At 32.7% G+C, this 27239-nt stretch overlaps 1 protein-coding gene across 2 annotated transcripts in view; it reads right to left on the bottom strand.

Moving 5' to 3' along the window:
- Nucleotides 1-27239, bottom strand: part of LOC138695885 (orexin receptor type 2-like) — a 502682-nt gene that overhangs the window by 46948 nt on the left and 428495 nt on the right. For both annotated transcript variants that reach the window (XM_069820228.1, XM_069820229.1), the window contains exon 5: nt 26909-27021. In XM_069820228.1, the coding sequence (XP_069676329.1) occupies nt 26909-27021 (113 nt within the window). The remainder of the gene's footprint in view (nt 1-26908; nt 27022-27239) is intronic.

The following is a 27239-nucleotide window of genomic DNA, read 5'->3' as shown; positions in this document are numbered from 1 at the left end:
CAAAATTCTGTGAGGAAAGTTTCAAGATGGCTTTGCGTGTTGTTGATATGGGATTGTGTATGCAGCAATATAACATTAAACAATACATTATTCAAAAAACAAGTGCTTGAACTGTTTTTAAAATTATAATCATGTAAATTCTTATTCTTAATTTTTTTCTGTCACTTTAAAAATGCTGTATTCTTAACTTAGTATGTTTATGTATGGGCTATGGTATTGTTTTGTTTGTTTGTTTTTGTTTTTTTTTTCTTATTCTTTTTAAACTTTATGTGTAATTACATTTAACAGTTTTAATCAGATTATTATTATTATTATTATTATTATTATTATTATTGTTATTAATATTATTATTTTAATTATTATTTTATTACTATTATTTTTTTCTTCTATCCAGTTTTCATTATTGGTCACGCCCGACCTCAAGCATCTTGCTTTTTCGGGTGTGACCCAGTTACATTGTATTTATACAATAATGTTTAATATGTAGACTATTTAACTATGAGATTGGTAATCAATTTCGAATTTTGAAGAATATTCATTTACGAGTATTACAATAGTATTGTAAAATCTTTGTTATTGTATGTAATTTTTGCTTGCAATATATAATCGGTAACTAAGGTTGTTAATATTTGCGGTTTTCCGTCAATTTACACACCATGTATAAATTAGTGGGATTGGGGCTGCCGTCACTCAGTGCGTCTTCTGTATAGTGTTGTGATGTTATACAGTTGGAACCAATGAGTGAAATTACATTATTAGTATATCGGCACCGACACAACGTTCTCGACTGACATCAGAAACATTTTTAGTGTGCCAGAGAGTTTTGTTAACTGAACACCTCAGACAGGCGCCAATTTTTATTATGTTCATGACATTTCACAGATAAATCAGTGAGTTTCTTGGCATCATCATTTGTTTATTTATTTATTTTATTGCTAGTAAATTTGAAATGAATACAAGTTAATACAATGTAAGATAAACTAGCCCACTCCTGAATGAGTAAGACTCGTGCTCAGGAGGAGATTCCAATATAGACAAAAATAAAATTAAAATTGAGAGTGAAATACAGATTAAAAAAGTGTTTAATACGTTTAAAACCAAACTATAAATCCAATAGAATTTATTTTTTTTTATTAATTTGGAGAGGATTCGTGGTTAAAATTATATTGGAATAAAATTTGTTTAATAATCTGGTCCTTGACTAACGCTATGATAAAAATCTGCATTGGTTTTACATGTTGGTTCAGACAAACGCAGAGAATTCATATTTTTAGTTCTATATTTATGTATATACCTTTCAAAGTTATTCAGATTTTTGTGAAAATATTTTAATAAAGAAAATAAAATAATAATAATAATAAATAATAATAATACATTCTAATAAATTTAATAATTTTAATAATTAAATTCAAAGCTCACATTCCATTTTATGTACTTTATTATTTATTTTCAGTGAGGTGAAATATAAAATGAGAGAAACGTTAAACATGAAGAAGGATTGAGAGTTTTTCTTGTCTTCTTCTTCTTCTTCTTCTTCTTCTTCTTCTTCTTCTTCTTCAAGATTAGGCTCGTCCTCGTTATGTCCATATCATATTCGAATATATTGGCAAACTAAGTTGTACTTTCTGCCACAATCAATCAGCCTATCACAGATTTGGTCCTATGAAAAATGTCCCGAAAGTAATCAAATTCGATGATAATGATCAAGTGAAAACAAAAGTGTACGGCTAGGAGCAACAAAAAGATAAAGATTTCTCTGCAGGCATTAGAAAGCTTGTAGATCGATGGGACAAATGTTTTGTAAGTAGAGGAGGAATATTTTGAAAAGTAACATCATTCATTCTTAGTTTTCTGCCCAAGAGCAGGAACTACGCTGCAAACCTAACATTCTCCAATCCAATCTTCCCTCTTTCCTGCCTTCCTCTTAGCCTCCGCATATGGTCCATTTATCTTAATGTTGTCCATCATGTAATATCTTCTTCTGTCCCGAACTTTTCTCCGATTTATCATTTCTTCCAGTACATCCTTCAATATGCAGTTTCGTCTTAGTCATTGACCCAGTGATCTTTTTCTCTTCCTAATCGGTTTCAACATTATTCTTTCTTCACTCACTCTTTCTAGCACAGCTTCATTTCTCATTTTTCTGCCAATTTCACACGCTTTATTTTTCTCTATATCCACATTTCAAATGCTTCCAGTTCCTTTCCTTCTCTTGGTCGTAATGTTCATGTTTCTGCACCATACAGTGCCACATTTCATACAAAGCACTTCACTAGTCTCTTCCTTAGATATCTTTCTGAGGGTCAGCAGAAGATACTTTTTTTATATTACAAGCTTGACAATGTTACAGGTTTCTAAATCACGGACATACTTACTTACTTACTTACTGGCTTTTAAGGAACCCTGAGGTTCATCGTCGCCCTCACATAAGCCCGCCATTGGTCCCTATCCTGAGCAAAATTAATCCATTCTCTATCATCATATCCCACCTCCCTCAAATCCATTTTAATATTATCTTCCCATTTACGTCTCGGCCTCCCTAAAGATATTTTTCCCTCCGGCCTCCCAACTAACACTCTATATGCATTTCTGGATTCGCCCATACGTGCTACATGCCCTGCCCATCTCAAACGTCTGGATTTAATGTTCCTAATTATATCAGGTGAAGAATACAATGCGTGCAGTTCTGTGTTGTGTAACTTTCTCCATTCTCCTGTAACTTCATCCCTCTTAGCCCCAAATATTTTCCTAAGAATCTTATTCTCAGACACCCGTAGTCTCTGTTCCTCTCTCAAAGTGAGAGTCCAAGTTTCACAACCATACAGAACAACCGGTAATATAACTGTTTCATAAATTCTAACTTTCAGATTTTTCGACAGCAGACTGGATGATAAAAGCTTCTCAACCGAATAATAACAGGCATTTCCCATATTTATTCTGTGTTTAATTTCCTCCCGAGTATCATTTATATTTGTTACTGTTGCTCCCAGATCTAAACCAAGGACATACTGAAAGATTTTGACTTGTCCCTTTTTTACTTACTGAATTACCTGTTTTCATGTAAATCTACTCTGAAGATCAGAATATGATGCAAAATTTGTTAGTACAGCGCTTTCCATACGAGAAATGTCGGACGAAAGAAAGAGGTGGCGAGTGAAGAAATTCTGACAACCATTCCATGGTAGACTGGCTGAAACCACGAACTGTTCTTTTTTTAAATTTCTTTTCCATTTTTCTTGATGAAATATAACACTTTCTGAATCTTGGAGCTCCCAATCTACTAAATTACTCTCAGTCCATTCTTCCTCAGATAGACTTCACTTCCCCGGTGTTATTTGGCTGTTTCTTTTCATTATTTTTTTTGTGGAATGAGTAACAGTGCTTTCTTTCGTAAGCTGTTGACCTGCATTCAACTGATATGTACGCGATGTTCCAATTATCTTACTCCGTCCTCCTCCCCTTCTAGATATTCGTGTCTTTTTTTCTCCAACATTATATCTATAAAGACCGATGTAGTCTCTTTTCTATTTCCTGTTTTTACCATTAAAGGGACACTATGGTGAAATAATGCTGAAAAATTAAAGAAATCCACTTTTTTTTCTTCTTATGATCGTAATTATATTTGAGACAGCTGTAAATATTCTAACCATATAATAAAATGTGGCTAAACATAGCTCGCGTCAGTGACTTGAGAGAAATGTTCTTTTTAATGCTGTTATCTCGACTTCAAATTCTTAAGCAGTTTATTGAATAAAATAAACTCCTTGCACAACAGTTAATGTCAGACTGGTCTGAAACGTCTCACAGAGGTAAATTACATGTTGATAAATAAAATGTAATTAGCATTTGTATTAAATATTAAGTCCCTTCAGGGCATATACATATTGCAGTTCGTTACACACTTAGAAAGAATAAATACATAAAATACAAAATTTAAATAAAATCTGCCATTCTCGGTCTACACAAAATATCTTCCGGAAACTTGAAATTCAACTTTAAATTCAACTATCTCATTAACCAATTGAATTCGTTAAAAGATCATCACAACGTGAAAAGATATGTATACAGTCTACCGAAACGAAGACGTTAGGTCCTTTTTTTATAATGTCCACAATTTTAATGTCCATTTTATTATGTCCATTACATAAAAGTCCATTACACTATGTCCATAAATATATGTCCACTTTATTTTAGCCCAATTGCACAATTTTATGTCCACATTTCTACCACTACATGATTCTACAATACTTTATGCCCATCTACAAATTTACTTCAATTCCTTACTCAATCTCTTCTGCCTGTTCATCTTCAGGGGAGAGGATGGTATTTTTTGGTGAAAAATGAGTAAATTAAAAAAAATTGTTTTCTTTAAAATACTCTGTGATATGTGTGGAATGCATAGGATAACAGTTTGTTTGTATTTGTGCCCTTACCGGATGTTGAGTCGTTATTTTTAAACTTCCTGCGTTATGGATTTTTAAATCACTCGCCCACTTTTATTGTTGTTTCCGGTAAATTAAATTAAAAAAAGAAATTTTTCTTTAAAATACTCTTTGATATATGTGGAATGCATTGCATAACATTTCGTGGGTATTTGTGCCCTTATCGGATGTTGAGACGTCATTTTTTAACTTCCTGCGCTATGGATTTTTAAATCACACACCCACTTTTATCGGTTTCCAGTAACTTCATTTTTTTTGCTACATTGCCAGACAAAATGGATATAATTTCTGAACTATTAAATATACATGCATGCAATTTGGAACACACATTCTTTAGACTATTAGGAAACGTTTCTCTGTAATAGAATTTTGTTAATTGATTTCATTTTAAAATACGTCCGTTTGTTTGCAAGAAAGGAAATCAGAAATATTGTTATTAAATTTTAATTGTTTATTTTACAAAAGTAAGGACTAATATAAAAATTCTGTTACAGACAGTTTGTAGAACATGCTTTTGCAAATACAGTGAAAAAAGTTTGAATCTATCTTTAAAAACGGTTTAGATATATCGGTTTTAGTACAATCCTGCATTGGGTATTTTTTTTTTCAAATTTGGGCCCCCAAATAATTTTTTTCAAACTATTTATATTTGGTTGAGTTTCTACAGCTATGAGCTCTCTATATACAAAAAAATAATATTTTACACCAAATAGGAAAAAAGTTTAAAAAAATACCATCCTCTCCTCTTCACACAGCTTCAAAAGATACCTAATAGCTTTGAGGTAAGTTCTGATGTGTCCTTCTTCATTATAGTGGTTGTAATTCCGAACAATCTCTTCTACTCGACTTAAATTTTGTAGGTACGATCTTTTAATAGGGTGTCGCACATTCAAATGCCCGCCGAGCAATTGTATTATTATAATTTCATTATTCCTTTGGTTTTTCTTGATAAATTCCATGAATTTCCAGACCGACGCGTGATGTGTCACGATATGTTTCTGAAAGCGATTGTGCCAGCTTCGACTATGTTAGTTGTTCGATGTTGTTCTGCCAGAACCTGATTATAAGTGTTCCAAATTTGAGGTGCGAATCTAGGTGGCATTGCTCTTCTTCTTCCTCGAGCAGGTGTTCCTCGGATGTAAGTTCTTTCCATGTACAATGATAAATCCATTATATCAGGCTCAATATTATCTATAAGGCTATCAAAAACAGTCTGAACATCTTCCAGTGGTACAAAAGGAATTGACTTTAATAAAAGTGGACATAAAAGAAAGTGGACATAAATAAAAGTGGACATAAAGAAAGTGGACATAAATGAAAGTGGACTTAAATAAAAGTGGACTTAAATAAAAGTGGACATAAATGAAAGTGGACATAAATGAAATTGGACATAAATAAAAGTGGACATAAATAAAAGTGGACATAAATGAAAGTGGACTTAAATAAAAGTGGACTTAAATAAAAGTGGACATAAATGAAAGTGGACATAAATGAAAGTGGACATAAATAAAAGTGGACATAAATGAAAGTGGACATAAATGAAAGTGGACTTAAATAAAAGTGGACTTAAATAAAAGTGGACATAAATTAAAGTGTACTTAAATAAAAGTGGACATAAATAAAAGTGGACATAAATAAAAGTGGACATAAATAAAAGTGGACATAAATGAAAGTGGACATAAATGAAAGTGGACATAAATAAAAGTGGACATAAATAAAAGTGGACATAAATGAAATTGGACATAAATAAAAGTGGACATAAATAAAAGTGGACATAAATAAAAGTGGACATAAATGAAAGTGGACATAAATAAAAGTGGACTTAAATAAAAGTGGACATAAATTAAAGTGTACTTAAATAAAAGTGGACATAAATAAAAGTGGACATAAATGAAAGTAGACATAAATGAAAGTGGACTTAAATAAAAGTGGACATAACAGTCATGGACCCAAAAAATGGACGCACATAAAATGTGGACATAAATGAAAGTGGACAAAAATATTAGAGGACATAAGTCATATGGACATGGTTTCAATGGACTTAACGTCTTGGAAGCAGTCTACCATATGACAGATCCACCAAAGTCTTCCATTGCTTGTCGTTTCGTTCCCAAAGTATAGCATTATGGGAGAGTCGGGTAGTATAGGACATCGGGTAATATCGGACAATGAGTTTCTTTCATCTACCACACGATGATAGTACCTGATTGACATGGTTACGTTTCTGTGATGTCGCATAGAGAAACGTAACCATGTCATTCAGGTACTACCATATGGTGGTAGATGAAATAAACGCACTATCCGATATTACCCGATGTCCGATACTACCCGACTCTCCCCTACACGTTTCATATAGCTTTGTATGGGGACACTGTTCATAAATGTGAGAAGACTAAAGATAAAAGGGAAGATAATGACGTAATATGAGTTGAAAGTTACTGAATTATAAAGACAAACTGATAAATATTTCTGTTTAGAATAATTTTATTTATAGTGTATAGAGAAGATGATAAATAACTTCTTTATAAAGTAATAAGAAAAAGTTCTTTGTTCATTAATATTTTTACGCTACAGAAAATATTCCGAATATGTGTGATTTAGTGGCAAGGAGATAATAACAGTGTGGAGAAATAGTAGGAAAATCCGAAGAAATATCAGAAAATCTAACACATATCTCACAAGACGTGTAGAATTGTAAATAACTCTTGCCAGAGTATCCACCATGCACCATGGAATTGAGTTAAGACTGGGTGTACCTTAACTTAAAATACAAGCAGAATCTCTGCCACACGGCAGCAGGCAACAAAACAAATGTCCATGCCAAGCATTTCAACAGACAAATGATTTAACATTCCACAAACAGTATATAATATAAAGAATAAACTTTACATGGACGCGTCATGCAATACTTTACTCAATAATGTCATTCAGAAAGCAGCTGAGGTTAACATATGTGATAAATACCGAAGTAATTTTATTGTATTTGTGATATAAGATAGTGAAAAGTCAACTTTAGAGTTGTAGGAATATACCTTGATATCACGGCTCTGTTGCAACGTTGATAGAATATATAGGGGAGAGTCGGGTAGTATCGGACATCGGGTAATATCGGACAGTGAATTTCTTTCACCTACCACACGATGATAGTACCTGATTGACATGGTTACGTTTCTGTGATGTCGCATACAGAAACGTAACCATGTCATTCAGGTACTACCATATGGTGGTAGATGAAAGAAACGCAATGTCCGATATTACCCGATGTCCGATACTATCCGAGTCTCCCCTACACAGTGAATCGTAGGTAATGTCATTAATTTCAGAGGGTTATTCTTTGAGATATTGCAAACAAAATAGTTTAATACAATTTTGTTCGTTTTTATTTCCTTTTCGAGATAAAATTTGTTTATATGAAATATTTGATAGCGTGTTTTTTTTTGGAAAGTCATTGATTTAATTCCCAATGTGCTAAGTCAATTTAAAAGAGCAGTGCATTATGATAATAAGTGATTGAAATAATTTTAGTTTTGTCCTTTAAACGTGCAGAAATTTGATTCGAACAAATGTAACATTATAAAATTCCTTTTCAGAACGAAAAGTTACATTTGTTCAGATCAAATTTCTGCACAATTAAAGCACAGAACTAATAGTACATTATGCAACGAGCCTATAATGGTAGTAATTAAGACGCGAGTATGTTTAGGAAACGAGCGCAAGCTAGTTTCATAATTTTCATACGAGCGTCTTAATTACCATTATGGTCAAGTTTCATACGACTTTTTATGCTTGAAATTATTCATAAGTATTCATGTTAGTCTTATCTGACTGAGGAGCGGAAGTGACCTTGTGCAATACCTCGTAAATTGTGAGATATGCGCAGACGCGAAAGTATTGATTTTTTCCGAGAAACAAATGTCGACATTGACCTTGACATTGAAAAACGAGATGAAAAATTGAATTTATTTGAATATTATTTACAATTAACGCTAATTATTATAGTAACAGAACTGACTTTATTTCAAACATAGATGATTTATTGATTTATTTTTGTCTTTCGATTTCATATCCGAAAATAATCGATACTTACGCTTTCATATTGCTACAATGGTATTTTCTGATTGTTGGCACACCTGAACTTTAATGAATAGGTGTACTTTAATGAGGTCCATTAAAGGGCTGCTACCAGGTGTATAATTACTACATTTCGGCATGGTCGAGCATAAAATTAATTTAATCATTCATTATCATAATACACTAAGGTACTCTCTTAAATTGACTGAGCATATTGGGAATTAATTCAATAGCTTTTCCAAAATACGTTATGAAATATTTCATATAAAATATTTTTTTTCTAAAAGGAGGAAAAAACGAGCAAAATGGTATTAAACTTTTTGGTATGAAATATCTCATTGAATAACCCCTTGAGATTAATGACATTACTCACGGTTAACCTGTGTATATATAGGCTACAGGGCTTTCATTTAAATACTTCCCAGTCTAAACAATTATTTAAATTGAATTCAATTTAGAGGGGTGAGTCTGAAACCAGGCTTAATTGCATTTTAGATTTCACCCCCATGGCATCCCTATATTTTTATACTTAAATATGAAAGAGTATTCAATTGTTTATACACTTCATTAATTTGTTTTTGCATCTTTTGTTTTATATCGTCGCCTGGCAACCTGGATTTTTGTTATTGTCAGTTAATTGTAGGATGAAAACACAGCTTATTTTGTGTAATTTCCTAAATTTAATCAATAAGGATGATTTCTGTTCTCTCTTGAAGGGTAGACCTATACACCATTTTAAAATAATTTAATACACAGACACAACTATTACATGAAATGCTCAATAAGTTTTTGTAGCTTTATTCTCTTCAGCTCTAATCAACAACAACTGGGTGGGTGTGGGGGGTGAAATATAAAATTCAATTAAGCCTGTTTTCAGATATTCCCCTCAATATCTAAATGAAGGACGTTTTGTTTAAATTGAATATAATTAGTTATTTAGACTGGGAAGTTTTGAAATGAAAATCCTATATAAATGTTTACAAATGAATTTAACCACTAATTGGTAATTTTAATTGAAAGAAATTTAGGAGTGAAAATTGTTGTCACTTGTTCCAATATCTTCCGTACTAATCCACAGGAATCCTTTGGTTATTGTACAATTCATCACGCTGCAATATACAGGAAGCTCTAAAAGTTATGAAATATTTGAAAATACTCTAATTTAATTAAGGAGGAAGTTAAAGAAAAATAATAATGTACTACTTTTTCGTTCATAAAGGAGTGGAATTTATCCAGGTATTAGAGATGCAGAACGATCGAGAAAGCAAGACTAACAGCGCCCGCAAATTCGAAAACCCGCACATGTTCTATACATCGCGTCGTTGACGTAAAGACTGCTTGTGAGTGTTTCGAGACGCGGAGATTGATTACTCCCGAATTCCCGAATGTCAAGCAGCCTTGAATCGCCACAGTTGTTTATACATAACTGAACTTTTATTATGTACTTTCGCAACTGTTATATATGTATAAACAATCAAGTAGACTATTTGAAACATCATCTCTACCTTTCAGTGTATAATAATCCGTTCCCCAGTCTTTATTTAATTACTAGGCCCTTATTAAAAGGCTAGAAATTTTCTTTTCATATGTTTGATATCAATTGTGCAATCTCAAGTAAAAATATATTAACGTTATGTGTTATGTTTCTTATAAATGCAAAAATTTATTTGAGAATTTGTTTTTCTATTTATGTAGCCATAGGTTATATAATAAAACCAGAACATTTTGGTAACTAAGATACTGTTCTGTTTTGTCCTTTTGTCTCAATTAAACATTTATAATGTTATTTGTGTGAGATCGTGCGTATTTGCTTGCTTTCCGCACAGAACCAATACGCGGTAAGTGTGAAATACCACATTCAGTATTCCCAACGTAACACACATAACAATTTCCCTCTTCTTACCGCTTAAGCGCGACATTCATTTTACTGCTTTAGGTTTTTAACATATTATTTTTAGAGACGTTTAACATAGTAATAATTATAAATTGGAAACTTACCACTGCAATTTCACCTAAATTGCAATGTTAATTATTGTTTTTAAATATTTGCAAAAATTAAGTAAAGTCTACTACTCCACGAAACTTATTGCATTCCTGATACAAGTAACATTAAGGAAGCCGTGAAAAAATCAACGAGATTCCAGATGCCGATGTTATTACTGCAATATGTTATATAAATAATATTGTTAAAATATTAAAATGAAAAATAAATCATTACATAACCTTACCGTTTGTTTTAAGTTCGCATTTATAGACTGGGGGAAAAAAAAGACAGACGTAAATCACGGCCTGCTGGAGTACAGTAAACACAGAAAACATTTTACAGCAGCAATGTTAAAGAAAGATGTTTTGGTGTTCCGAAGTTGGCGTCATTAAACAGAAACCAACATGGAGATTTCATTGCAACTAATTAGAAATTCGTCTTTCAGGTATGTAATAAACGATCTTCGCACAAAATAATGTAGGATACACGAGCGGTATGTTTGTTTTCATGTTCTCGGAAATTAAAAAAGCTCAACTACGTTTCGCTTTTTCAATCTTTTCCTCGACCATGAAAACGTCAACATACCGCTCTTGTAACGTATATTACTATTATTTCAATGATGTATGTTATTCAAAGTTACGAAATCTTTCCACGCCGACCAAATGCTATTTCGAGATTGACGAGCGAGACTCTAAGCGCACGAGAATGACGATACGAGACTCGAAAGACAAATGCAACGAACACAGCGAGCGAGAGCGGCAGTTAGTTTTGTTCATCTCTACCAGGTCTAAGCAAGTTTCTGAGAATACGCCGCACTGTTTAATATATCACTTTGCCGTCTTCTCCCAACTTGATTCACATCGAATGTTCCATATCTGAATTTTACCAAATTTCCTAGACTACTTGAAGATCCAGCGCAGTACTGAGAACGTATTTACGGACTTCGGTGTAGATTAATGATTTTCTTTCGCATATCTTGACTTTTATCTCAACAAATATCACATTTTTATTTCTACTGACCTATGACGCCATGACATCCTGGCTACCATGCTGCCTGATGGTTTCAAACCCGACCTAGGACAATTAATCTTAAAAGGCGATAAAATCCCGAACATAATTACCTTCGAAAGGGAAGTAAAATTATGGGTCACGTATAGTAGATTTAGGGCACATAAAAGAACCCTGGGGTGCAGTAGGGTCGTGGTTAAGGCGTTGACATGCAAGTCGGACGATCACGGGTTCAATTACCGATGTATTCAGAGATTTTCTTCATTGATCTACTCCTTTCGGACGAACTATTGTAGACCAAAGATCGACATGAAGACGTCACTTACTTACTTACTGCCTTTTAAGGAACCCGGAGGTTCATTGCCGCCTCACATAAGCCCGCCATTGGTCCCTATCCTGAGCAAGATTAATCCATTCTCTATCATCATATCCCACCTCTCTCAAATCCATTTTTATATTATCTTCCCATCTACGTCTCGGCCTCCCTAAAGGGTTTTTTTCCCTCCGGCTTCCCAAGTAACACTCTATATGCATTTCTGGATTCGCCCATACGTGCTACATGTCCTGCCCATCACAAACGTCTGAATTTAATGTTCCTAGACTGTTAGTGGAAATTAGAAACTGAACGAGTGATATAGAATAACACTGAACGGCGAATTTAAGCATAAACAAAGCATATACCGGAGGTTGCTTCGTAACTAAAGAAGAATAGGCAGTGTTTTGTTAATATATTTGTGTGAGATCGTGCGTATTTGCTTGGTTTCCGCACAAAACAAATCCGCGGAAAGTCTAAAATTCCACATTCAGTATTCCCAACCTAACACACATAACAATTTCCCTCTTCTTACCACTTAAGTGATATATTGATTTTACTGCTTTAGGCTTTTAACATATTATTTTTAGAGACGTTCAATATAGCAATAATTATAAATTGGAAACTTACCACTGCAATTTCACCTAAATTGCACTGTTAATTATTGTTTTTAAATATTTGCAAAAATTAAGTAAACTTTACAACTCCACTAAAGTTACTGCATTAGTGATGCAAGTAACATTAAGTAAGCCGTGAAAAAATCAAAAAGATTCCATAGACTGGGGAGACAAAAGACAGACGTATATCACGGCCTGCTGGAGTATAGTAAACACAGAAAACATTTTAAAGCAACAATGTTGAAGATAGATATTTTTCTTTTGCAAATTTTCCGTCATTGAACAGAAACCAAGATGGAGATTTCATTGCAACTAATTAGAAATTCCTCTTTCAGGTATGTAATAAACTATCTTCGCACAAAATAATGTACGATACACAACTACGTTTCGCTTTTTCAAACTTTTCCTCGAACATGAAAACTTCAACATACCGCTCTTGTAACGCATATTACTATTGCATGATTCTATTGCTCAGGAAATGAGAAATCATTCGAGCAAATACATAATTCTATACAGTAGCCTACTAAATTTTGTATAATGGAGAGGTCTCCAATGGAGAATAATTGCATATACTGTACGTCGATTTATTATCTCGCTTCTACAGCGTCATCTATGTGCTGTATAGTGAACTCGAAGAAATTAGTACACTATCGTTATAAGATATCTAACCTATACCATTTTCTGATCGTGTAAGCGGACTTCCTAACTACGGGATAAGTTAGAACCAAAGATATAAAAAGGTGACAAAATTTGAAATAGTTCCGCTGGTTTTCAATAGGCGATATCACGTAAAAAAGTGTTCGGAAAAATGATGATGTAGAAATTATTTTCATAATTGACAATATAAGCGACTTCCCTATGAACTAGTGCATTTGACAATCATTAGAGGGGGATGAAATGTTGAATTATATAAATGCGGGTATATTTATGTACTACTGGCGACACTGCAAGTTATCTACGCCATCTATTCATAGCCACACTTACACGAACAAATGATCGATCAGTATCGATTAGTAGGGGTCGGATATCTTTGATATCTCAGTGTATGAGATGCAGAAATTGGAAACAGTTATCAGTGAAGTGGAAACCAGTTGAAAGATCAGATAACTTAGCTGTCATGTGCTCCTTTAGAAATCAACCAACATTTCAAATGTTTGTGTTAAAATATTTAACTCTCGACCTTATTAAATTATTTTCCTAATCTCTTAAAATACAGATTATCTATATTTAATTTGTAATACTTACTTACTTACTTACTTACTTACTGGCTTTTAAGGAACCCGGAGGTTCATTGCCGCCCTCACATACGCCCGCCATTGGTTCCTATCCTGAGCAAGATTAATCCATTCTCTATCATCATACCCCAATTCCCTCAAATCCATTTTAATATTATTTTCCCATCTACGTCTCGGCCTCCCCAAAGGTCTTTTTCCCTCCGGCCTCCCAACTAACACTCTATATGCATTTATGGATTCGCCCATACGTGCTACATGCCCTGCCCATCTCAAACGTCTGGATTTAATTTTCCTAATTATGTCAGGTGAAGAATGTTATATTACCGGTTGTTCTTTATGGTTGTAAAACTTGGACTCTCATTTAGAGAGAGGAATATAGGTTAAGGGTGTTTGAGAATAAGGTGCTTAGGAAAATATTTGGGGCTAAGAGGGATGAAGTTACAGGAGAATGGAGAAAGTTACACAACGCAGAACTGCACGCATTGTATTCTTCACCTGACATAATTAGGAACATTAAATCCAGACGTTTGAGATGGGCAGGGCATGTAGCACGTATGGGCGAATCCAGAAATGCATATAGAGTGTTAGTTGGGAGGCCGGAGGGAAAAAGACCTTTAGGGAGGCCGAGACGCAGATGGGAAGATAATATTAAAATGGATTTGAGGGAGGTGAGATATGATGATAGAGACTGGATTAATCTTGCTCAGGATAGGGACCAATGGCGGGCTTATGTGAGGGCGGCAATGAACCTCCGTGTTCCTTAAAAGCCAGTAAGTAAGTAAGTCAGGTGAAGAATACAAGGCGTGCAGTTCCGTGTTGTGTAACTTTCTCCATTCTCCTATAACTTCATCCCTCTTAGCCCCAAATATTTTCCTAAGCACCTTATTCTCAAACAACCTTAACCTATGTTCCTGTCTCAAAGTGAGAGTCCAATTTTCACAACCATAAAGAACAACCGGTAATATAACTTTTTTATAAATTCTAGTTTTCAGATTTTTTGACAGCAGACTGGATGATAAAAGCTTTTCAACGGAATAATAACAGGCATTTCCCATATTTATTCTGTGTTTAATTTCTTCCCGAATATCATTTATATTTGTTACTGTTGCTACAAGATATTTGAACTTCTCCACCTCTTCAAAAGATAAATTTCCAATTTTTATATTTCCATTTCGTACAATATTCTCGTCACGAGACACAATCATATACTTTATCTTTTCGGGATTTACTTCTAACCTATCTCTTTACTTGCTTCCATTTAATTTGTAATTTCTATATTTTATTTAATTTGTAATAAAATATAATAGAATTATCCCAATCTCAAAATAAAAATAAAATACTGGTATTTTACAGATTTTCTGTGGCTGAAAAAGAATACAATTAAATCTAAGTGACGGAAAAAATAAATTAAGAACTCAAACAACTCTGGGAAACGCAAAAGCGGATTTCATAGGGAGATGTATATATGATGTGATCAAAACGTGCTATAAATCATTTTCAGTACAGGCTATATATATGAAGTCCATAAAATATACAGCATAGTAGCAAATACATGCAACCGTGCATTCAATTCTTGCCATGCTTATATGGAGTGATGTCTTTTATATTGCAGAACCATGCAGGATGCACTATAAACTCATTCTTTTCCATGAAAATATTTTCACAGAATATTAATTTATTGCGTACAGAAGCGCAGACACGTATGTACGCACGCACGAATAAATAAAAAAAAAAAGTGAAATATTACGATAATCTGACATAACATAATTCATATAAAACATTGGAAGTACTGTCTCATTATGTAGATGTGTATCATGTTGGAATATTAGCCAGCAAAGACATCAGTCGGATCGAAGTTAAGACGTTATTAAAGGCATGTTTATCTCTTTTAAAAATAATACAATTTACTACACATACAGTATACAATTGAAGACAGAAATTAAATTTTGTTTTTGTTTTCGATAGGAAGGGTTAAAATAATAGAACGAGAACCTGAAGAAGCTTTACAAATTTAATTATTGTGAAAATATAATATACTGTGAATAAATAGTTTTGTAATACATAAATACGAAGGATACCGACTATATAATATGTAGTACCATTGGCGAAAACTTTAAGGGCCGATTGTATAAACCATTTAATCTTAGATCAAAGGTTAAATTGATCCTCGTTTTAGCTCAACTTGTAATTTTGTGTTGTATAAAGTCTAATCTGAGATTAATTTGTCTCAAACTAAAGTCAACTTTGACTGAAGAATTTTCTCCGATTAAGTTAGATGATCCAAGTTCAGTTATTTCTTTTCTGTTTGAAGTATACGAATGGCAGATTGTGCAAAAAGAATAACCATTATTATTAATATTAATAGATATGGTAGATACATTTATATATATATATATATATATATATATATATTTTTTTTTTCAATTTCTTGCCTTAATACACAAACATTCTTATATTTTATAAGGCTTTATCGTGTTCAGCAGTATCAAATAACAAAACCTATAAATATATTATGTTTATAACAACCATTAATTATTAATGGATATGATAGCTACACTCACAAATTTTTGATTAACTGTATTACTAAACGAAAATTGTCGTTTTATAAAGCTTTATTATGTTTAGCAGTATCAAACACCATAACATGATAACAATTTGGTGAACGGACAACCTTCTTCTTATTGTCCGCCATTATTTACAATGCATAAAACAAACCAGTGTCTCCAACAGAGTGTACGAAAGTCGCCAAAAAGTAATTGGAAAGTCGCTAGATTTCTCATTATCAACAAAGAAAGATTAAATTTTGTCACTATGGTGTGCTAAAAAGGTCGCTAATTCCTTATTTCAGCCATATAACAGTTAAAAGAAATTGTCGTTGAAAAAGAGTTAAAGTCGCTAAATTAGCAACACTGAACAAACCTGTACAACATGGCCCGCGCATCACATACTTCACCTGTTTATGCGATGTTGCCAAATCCTTTTCATGTGAACTTAAATTGCATTTGAACCAAGATAATTCGATCGCAGAAAATTTTATACAATAGAAGAAGTGTCTGAACTCGGTTCACTTTCCGATCAACGATCAAAGTTGATCTTTAGTCAGGGAGTTTTATACAATTGGTCCTAAGAGTTATTACAGTGGGTTCTAAATAATTAACACAGTTGCAGAACAACCTCAGCAGGCGTTTTCTATTTACTAAACAAATTCTATCACGAAAGTACTGTGGAATGTCCATAATTGGATACTTAATAGTAGAAAGGTGCAAAGTGCAAAATTTATTAACAGTATTTTATTAAATATTGAGGGAAAGAAGACAGAGGACGGACACGGGAAAGTTTTCTTTTCTCAATCGTACTATCAGGGACTGGAATGCTTTACCTGCAGACTTACTAAGGACCTTACCAACAACCAAAAATGTATATAAAATAGGCTTAAGGACTTTACTAATATTTATTATGCACAATATTTAAATGGTGTAATTGATGTTTTATTATTTGAAGTGTTGTATCAGTGAAGAAGTGTGTTGTGTCTGTGAATTGTATTGTGTCAGTGAAGTGTGTTTGTGTCAGTGAAGTTTTATAGTTTATAGTGGTAGTGCAAAGTATTTGAACAGCGAAATGTTTTTGAATTGTTAGTGAAATCAGGATAGTATTAGTGAAATGTATCGTAGTTCCAGTGCAGTGAGTGAGTTGACAGTGAAATGTGTGTAGTGCTGAAATGTACTTGTGCATGTATGAACATATCGTACTCGTGAGTTTAGTTCGAACCTAGGGTTAAGATACAAATTAGATTTACTTTAAACGTTATTTTAAGTGATCGTGCTTCATTTAATTTAGGATGCTTCTTGTTAATATTATTATGCTATTGTTATTATTATTATTATTATTATTATTATTAATATTAATTTATTATTAACTGTATTATTAATTGTCATTATTGAGTGTAATTATTTACCACTGCCACCGGATATTTACCCATTAAATAACTTTCGATATTGAAAAATTTTAAGAATATATTTTTTTTAATAGAATTTGTAGTATTTACGACAACTTTTCTCAGTCTTTATCAGTAGTTTGATGATACTACTAAAATTAACACCCTGAGAGACAAACAAACTTCATAATTTATGAAAGTTGTTAAGTCCCTTAAACATTTCGTAGGTACTATGATCAGTTTATTTTCCGCAGAATTTCTGCAAATACTTTCATTAAATTCGTTTTTCAGACTGGAAGCAAATTACTCTCACCATTTGGAACTGAAATGACTGATTTTCATCATGATTACCATATGTTCTACGTTAACATCGTTGTACTGGTATGACAGTAAAGATACCCAACTGAAATGTTGATAGTGTTGAATAATCTTGGTCATAGAACTCTGAAAATATAGCTATTATCTACTTGGGTGTCAATTCACTGCATTTTATTCTGCATTTCCATGCCACTTACAATAAAAACAACGCATTAATTTAATGATATTTATGCTCGACCATGCCGAAATGTAGTAATTATACACCTGGTAGTAGCCCTTTAATGCACCTCATTAAAGTACACCTATTCATTATAATTCGGTTGTTCAGCCAATGACAAATCACCTTTGTACCGTTATAAACCCGCCAGTATCGATTATTCTCGGATATGCAATCGAAAGACAATTAGCGAAAAGTCACGGAGGCTGGAAATCCAATACTGTCGCAGAAGGTTATGTTCTATTACTATAATAATTAGCGTTAATTGTAAATAATATTCAAATAAATTCAATTTGTCATCTCGTTTTTCAATTCTAAATCAATTTCCAGGTTATATCAAGACTAATGTTCTCTAGGTTATATAAAGGTCAATGATATTCGTGCCTCGGAAAAAATCAATACTTTCGCGTCTGCGCACATCTCACAATTCACGTCAGTTCCGTTCGTCACTTACATAACCATAACATGAAAACTTATGAATAATTTCAAGTTAGAAATTATGGTCGAGCATAAAAAGTCGTATGAAACTTGCCTATAATGGTAATTAAGACGCTCGTATGAAAATTATGAAACTCGCTTGCGCTCTTTTTATAAACAAACATACTCGCGTCTTAATTACTGCCATTATAGGCTCGTTGCATAATGTACTATTCCCATATTTTACCGATTTTCAACACTAGGAAATGAAAAGTTTAAAACAAACGAGCTGTGTCATCTAGAGATAATTCATTATATGTGATTCATAGCTAAATTACCTACGTATTATGTTGTAATAAGATTTACCTACGCTGATTTCAGTTTTGTAGGGAAATCAAAACGAATGACACATTGCACCTTTCTTCTGAGAGAGTTCTAGTAACTTTGCACCACTGCCATCTTTTGGTGGTCTTAATAATACTCTACAATCATCTGTGGACCTAGCCCTGTTGATATGTAATGCCCTTTGGCAATTTGCACCATTCTAGTGAAATATCACTTTTTTAATTTTAGCACTTAGCACCTTTCTACTGTTAAGTATCCAATTAAAAAACTATAAGTTTGTGAATTTAAGTGTTCATTTTAGTTCCGTCTTCTTACTTTCATATATTATGGTAAATCGCGTGTAAATCTCTTGTCTTAAAAATAGTTATACTGTAATCAGTACAAAGATGTCTTCACATTTGTGAAACAGAATTTGGTTTATAAACTGAAACATAGATTATGCTTTATTAAATTCTTAACAATAAACACTTTATCTCTCACTGCAGTGGCTCTCGAGTCGGTCGTCTATGGTACTAAATAAAGTTGGTAATAAAGCTTGATGGTTTACACTTCACGTAACTCATTTTTACAAACAATTTTTCAGAATGCATTATGTTTTATGAATACTAAATTTGTAAAACCACTTTATCACCTCCCTGTATTTTGACTCGTAATGAGAGTATATATAGTTATGCATATACTTTTGTAATGACTCGATATTAAACGAGTTTAAGAATTAGTAGCCACAAACTCATTTTCATCCAAAGCAATCGTACAGCATTTATTGTATTGGATGTGAGAAAGAAGACTCATAATGTAGGCTAGTGTCACATGACTTTCCGTCTTTCACTAATCCGACTCAAGTCTCTGCTGTATAATAAAAGCAATTCTATTAACAAAACTTACTGTGTAACATTTCGACGGGCCAGTTCAAAAGGGAAATAACTCAGAATTTAAAGTTTTGAGAAACCTGCACTTTAAAGGTTTAAGTTGCTGCGAAAAATTCAAGGATCATTGAAATCACTCCAAATTCTGTTAATAATGTTTCACTACAAGTTTCAAATTTGAGTGTGTTAATTGGAGTTTTCATAGTAACATGAAGCTTTAAAATGCAGTGTTCTGAAAACTTTAAATTTTGAATTGTTTCCCTTTTGAACTGACCCTAGACTTGAATTATATTAATATTAGATCTGCTGGTTGCTAGTAGACATAGAGGCTCAAAAAACAGACAATTTTCCCTTTTCTTCCCTTTTCTGACACGAAGCTCCGATATGTTTGATGTTTCTATATCTACCAAACGGTGCAAAAACGCACAAATTTCGTGTTACTTCATTTTCATACAATTACTTACTTACTTGTGGCTTTTTAGGAACCCGGAGGTTCATTGCCTCTCTCAAATCCATTTTTATATTATCTTCCCTTCTACGTCTCGGCCTCCCCAAAGGTCTTTTTCCCTCCGGCCTCCCAACTAACACTCTATATGCATTTCTGGATTCGCTCAGGTTTCGGATTTCGAACATAGAAAAAGCCAGTAAAATTGCAGTTGGGCCTATATACGATTCTGTGGAGTGTAAATGATGTAATCTATCAGATATATACAGTTGGAAGAGTACAGTAAACAAAACCGCATTAAAATTTTCTTCTCTCTCATGCTTTTATCTTGATTTCGTATTTATACGATGAAAAATAGTCACTGATCGAATCATCGATTTAATTTTAATTCCCGGGTAACAGCAACTAACGTTGAAGATGCAGAAAAACGAACAGAGAAAAACGTTCATCATAAAGAGAAGTGTTGTTTTCACAACAAATTTTGCCTCTCCGTGCACTAAGCGATTATCACTAATCTTGTGAATAGAAAATCTAACGGCCACATTCATATTTGTCACCTATATAAAAGTGACTCATCCTTTCTCACTATTATGAAATATGAAAAGCCTGAAATCCCATAAGGGTAAAGCCTCCTACAGTAGTATAGGGTGAGCTAAAAGGTCTACTACACTTGGGGAGCCAGTCCAAGAGAGCTTACAATATACACTTACAAACTAAACACATAAACAAACTATACAAACTAAACACGAAAAACTATACAGACTAAACACAAAGAGTGCTATGCATAGACATTTCTCAGCACGCGCTACGAGCGTACTAAGCTAGCCCCGGCTATCGACTGATTACTTGTACAGAATTCAAATCACATCCTATCGCTAACATTGGTTTATGAATACGAAAAACGCTGATCATCCTCCGAAAACCCGCGCTAACAATGTCTATGAATACGGCCCATAAATTATATAAACTAAACGTACTCAAAAAAACTATACAAACTGAACAAATAAATTACAGTCTTAACACACACACAAACTATCCAAACTAAACACACAAAAAGACTATACAATCTGAACACGTAAGTTATATAATATTAACACACACAAATTATCCAAACTAAACACACAAAAAGAATATACAAATTGAACACATAAATTATACAGTCTTAGCACACAAAACTACACAAAATGAACACAGAAATAGTAGAATCTAAGCACAGAAACAAACTATCCAAAGTAAACACACAAAAAATTACACCAACTGAGCACATAAGTTGTGCCAACCAAACACAAAATATCCAAATTAAACACACAAAGAAACTATACAAATTGAACACATAAATTATACAGTCTTAACACACGAAACTACACAAACTGAACACAGAAATTATACAATCTAAACACAGAAACAAACTATCCAAACTAAACACACAAAAATTATACCACCTAAACACATAAGTTGTGCCAACTAAACACAAACTATCCAAATTAAACACACAAACAAACTATACAAATTGAACACATAAATTATACAGTCTTAACACGCGAAACTACACAAACTGAACACAGAAATTATACAATCTAAACACATAAACAAACTATCCAAACTAAAGACATAAAAAGACTATACAATTTGAACACATAAATTATACAGTCTTAACACACGACACTACACAAACTGAACACAGAACTTATACAATCTAAATACAGAACAAACTATCCCAACTAAATACATAAAAAGACTCTACAATTTGAACACATAAATTATACAGTCTTAACACACAAAATTACACAAACTGAACACAGAACTGATACAATCTAAATACAGAACAAGCTATCCCAACTTAAGACATAAAAAGACTATACAAATTGAACACATAAATTATACAGTCTTAACACACGAAACTACACAAACTGAACACAGAACTTATACAATCTAAATACAGAACAAACTATCCAAACTAAAGACATAAAAAGACTATACAAATTGAACACATAAATTATACAGTCTTAACACACGAAACTACACAAATTGAACACATAAATTATACAGTCTTAACACACGAAACTACACAAACTGAACACAGAACTTATACAATCTAAATACAGAACAAACTATCCCAACTAAAGACATAAAAAGACTATACAAATTGAACACATAAATTATACAGTCTTAACACACGAAACTACACAAACTGAACACAGAACTTATACAATCTAAATACAGAACAAACTATCCAAACTAAAGACATAAAAAGACTATACAAATTGAACACATAAATTATACAGTCTTAACACACGAAACTACACAAACTGAACACAGAACTTATACAATCTAAATACAGAACAAACTATCCAAACTAAAGACATAAAAAGACTATACAAATTGAACACATAAATTATACAGTCTTAACACACGAAACTACACAAACTGAACTCAGAACTTATACAATCTAAATACAGAACAAACTATCCAAACTAAAGACATAAAAAGACTATACAAATTGAACACATAAATTATACAGTCTTAACACACGAAACTACACAAATTGAACACATAAATTATACAATCTAAATACAGAACAAACTATCCAAACTAAAGACATAAAAAGACTATACAAATTGAACACATAAATTATACAGTCTTAACACACGAAACTACACAAACTGAACACAGAAATTATACAATCTAAACACAGAAACAAACTATCCAAACTAAAGACACAAAAAGATTATACCCATTGAACATATAAATCATACAGTCTTAACACAGGAAACTGCACAAACTGAACACAGAAATTATACAATCTAAACACAGAAACAAACTATCCAAACTAAAGACACAAAAAGATTATACCAATTGAACATATAAATCATACAGTCTTAACACAGGAAACTACACAAACTGAACACAGAAATTATACAATCTAAACACAGAAACAAACTATCCAAACTAAAGACACAAAAAGATTATACCAATTGAACATATAAATCATACAGTCTTAACACAGGAAACTGCACAAACTGAACACAGAAATTATACAATCTAAACACAGAAACAAACTATCCAAACTAAACACATAAAAAGACGATACAAATTGAACACATAAATTATACAGTCTTAACACACGAAACTACACAAACTGAACACAGAAATTATAGAATCTAAATACAGAAACAAACTATCCAAACTAAAGACTTAAAAAGACTATACAAATTGAACACATAAATTATACAGTCTTAACACGCGAAACTACACAAACTGAACACAGAAATTATACAATCCAAATACAGAAGCAAACTATCCAAACTAAAGACACAAAAAGATTATACCAATTGAACATATAAATCATACAGTCTTAACACAGGAAACTACACAAACTGAACACAGAAATTATACAATCTAAACACAGAAACAAACTATCCGAACTAAACACATAAAAAGACTATACAAATTGAACACATAAATTATACAGTTTTAACACACAAAACTACACAAACTGAACACAGAAATTATACAACCTAAACACAGAAACAAACTATCCAAAGTAAACACACACAAAAATTATACCAACTAAACACATAAGTTGTGCCAAGTAAACACAAACTATCAAACTATCCAAATTAAACACACACACAAACTATACAAATTGAACATTAAATTATCATGTCTTAACACACGAAACTACACAAACTGAACACAGAAATTATACAACCTAAACACAGAAACAAACTATCCAAACTAATGACACAAAGACTATACCAATTGAACATATAAATTATACATTCTTAACACACAAAACTACACAAACTGAACACAGAAATTATACAATCTAAATACAGAAACAAACTATCCAAACTAAACACATAAAAAGACTATACAAATTGAACACATAAATTATACAGTTTTAACACACGAAACTACACAAAATGAACACAGAAATTATACAACCTAAACACAGAAACAAACTATTCAAAGTAAACACAAAAAAAAGTTGTACCAACTAAACACATAAGTTGTGCCAACTAAACACAAACTATCCAAATTAAACATACAAAGAAACTATACAAATTGAACACATAAATTATACAGTCTTAAGACACGAAACTACACAAACCGAACACAGAAATTATACGATCTAAACACTGAAACAAACTACCCAAACTAAACACACAAAAAGACTATACAAATTGAACACATAAATTATACAGTTTTAACACACGAAACTACACAAAATGAACACAGAAATTATACAACCTAAACACAGAAACAAACTATCCAAAGCAAACAGAAAAAAATTGTACCAACTAAACACATAAGTTGTGCCAACTAAACACAAACTATCCAAATTAAACAAACAAACAAACTATACAAATTAAACACATAAATTATACAGTCTTAAGACACGATACTACACAAACCGAACACAGAAATTATACAATCTAAACACAGAAACAAACTACCCAAACTAAACACACAAAAAGACTATACAAATTGAACACATAAATTATACAGTCTTAACACACGAAACTAATCAAACTGAACACAGAAATTATACAATCTGAACACAGAAACAAACTATCCAAAGTAAACACACAAAAAATTATACCAACTAAACACATGTTGTGCCAACTAAACACAAACTATCCAAATTAAACACACAAACTATCCAAAAACACACAAACAAACTATCCAGACTAAAAAAAACACAAACATTATACAATTAAATACATGCATAATACCAACTAAAATTTCTCACTATTATAAACTGATTAGTGGCGGTGGTGTTGGCTATTGGTTCATGCCCATGATCTTACTATGCAAAAATCAATGTTTTGTTCCAGAGCAAGCGGTTAAAATTAGAACAAAACTACTAGACAACTCTGTTAATTGTGCAATGCTGCAATAATATTAATTTGACAACGAATGCCTATATTGTGTACTTTCTAATATTATCATACATTAATTGCAGCATATACAACAGGTGTAACGTTTTCCATTACGAAATATAATAAACAAACAATTATTATTACAAATACTAAAAAATCCTATTTGTCTCATATAAACAAACACGGCGTTAATTTACAGCGTAATGAATGTGATATAATTTACCTTAAAATTTGTTAATTGAATAACAACAGAGATGGTCATAACCCATAAATTTATTACCTCTTCGTACTTGACGTTTTGATATTGAGAATTATTATGTCTAGGGATAGAGAAATCACTACTTAGGAAAGGCAGCTTACCCACTTATAATAATAATTTTGAAGTTTCTTTTAAACCTCGCAATCTATCTGTGGTTTTTTCTGACCCCATACTTTTTACACACATTTGTAAATTGGCAGAATGTAATTTTATATTCATTCTGTATTCTAGATATGCTTCTATTACACGCTCTAAATTTTATTAGTTTGCATATGTATTTGTTTTTTTACATATTTATTTGTAATTGAATTTCGAATATTTGGACTTGGTCACAAAAGACCCCAGCCAGGTTGAAGAAGAACAAGAGTTGCATTTTTAGGTGACAGTCATTTCCCAAATTACTCTATACTTAGTGAGACGAAAAACGTATTTGTACCTCTAAACCTTTGTAGACTTTAACTTAAAAGAAAATTGGAAACACTATAGAGACTCTTCATTGGTTTTTTGTGGTGAAGACTTTCTAAGGGCTATTGAAGTAGCCTATGTAACGAATCCAACTGATCATCGTAAGCCTTAAAATGGATTACAACAGACGTTAATTTTTTATTTAGCTTTTCCTTTCAAGTACAAAGGATATACATAGACGCTTATAAGATTTACTGGGGCAAACGTAGAATGAAAATATTAGGTAAAATCTCTATCCTTGAAAAAAGTTTTCTAACAGGAGCTCTGTTACTAAAAAAATCTGATAGCAACCACGCGGAATCGTATTCCTTCCGCCATTGGTTAGAAATCGTCAGCTGGTTCACGTAAAACTAGGTCCATGATGCTAATAAGGTCAGTCGTGTACAGCAGCTGTTTTTCATAAAGATGAGACCAGTGAGGAGTTATGACACGTTGGAGATAGTTTTCTCACAGCACGTAAAATATTACATTTTATTAAAATTCATACATCGTACAAATGTCAACTTATATTTGAAATAGAGTGTTGGCATAGTTACAATCTGAAACTATGAACCTTTGTTCTTAAAATGATGTTAGTTAAGCTTTTCCCACGGTAGGTACTACGGATTTTGATCATTTTAGCTCAAACTTCCTCCTCTGACAATGAGAATAAAGCGAGGAAGCTGTAGATAACTTCACTGTCTTCAACGCCCGAGATGTGAGAAGTAGATAAATGTTAAGCCAAGTCTGCGGATAACGATGATTAATGGAAAGATGGTAGAAAAGCCGGAGTATCCTGCGAAAACCTGCCTCTAATGCCATTTTTGCCCACAAAAAAACCCCACTTAGACTCTCGGAATATAAAACCTTGGAGGAATAACATGATCTCAAAATTTCAAACGCATTATGTACATTAAATCAAAAGTACGCTTCCTTTCAGAGACTTTGAATGTCGTGTGCAGTTGCAATCATGGTTAAAGACTCAAGAAAATTGAAAGAGAATGGACAGAAAAATGTGTCATATAACACTGATTTCGTATTTGAGCCTCTAGGATCGAGTAACCAAAGCAAATTTACTAGATTATAAAGATTATGTCTGGTACTCACCACTCATGAAATTGTATATGACGGGGTTCACCGCACTGTTAGCGTAACACAGCCAATGGGAGAGCAGCGCAATTGTGACCATGACGTCAGAGCTCGGAATATCCATCGTGTATCTGTGTAAGAAGAGAAAACACTCATGGCAAACATCAGAAATTTAATCTCAACAAGCTGTTCAAAGACCAAAAGTTTCTTGGATTTGAACAAGCGGTCGTAACTTGCATATTTCGTTACAGCTGAACGCTAGTCTTCATATATACTATGATCGTCTTCATACATCTTACAGTCTATATACAAAAGACCAAAATTGTTGTTAATGGGATTATCATCTACG

Source organism: Periplaneta americana, chromosome 3 (assembly GCF_040183065.1).
Source record: "Periplaneta americana isolate PAMFEO1 chromosome 3, P.americana_PAMFEO1_priV1, whole genome shotgun sequence".
NCBI lineage: Eukaryota > Metazoa > Arthropoda > Insecta > Blattodea > Blattidae > Periplaneta > Periplaneta americana.
This window is presented reverse-complemented; position numbering and strand designations above follow the sequence as displayed.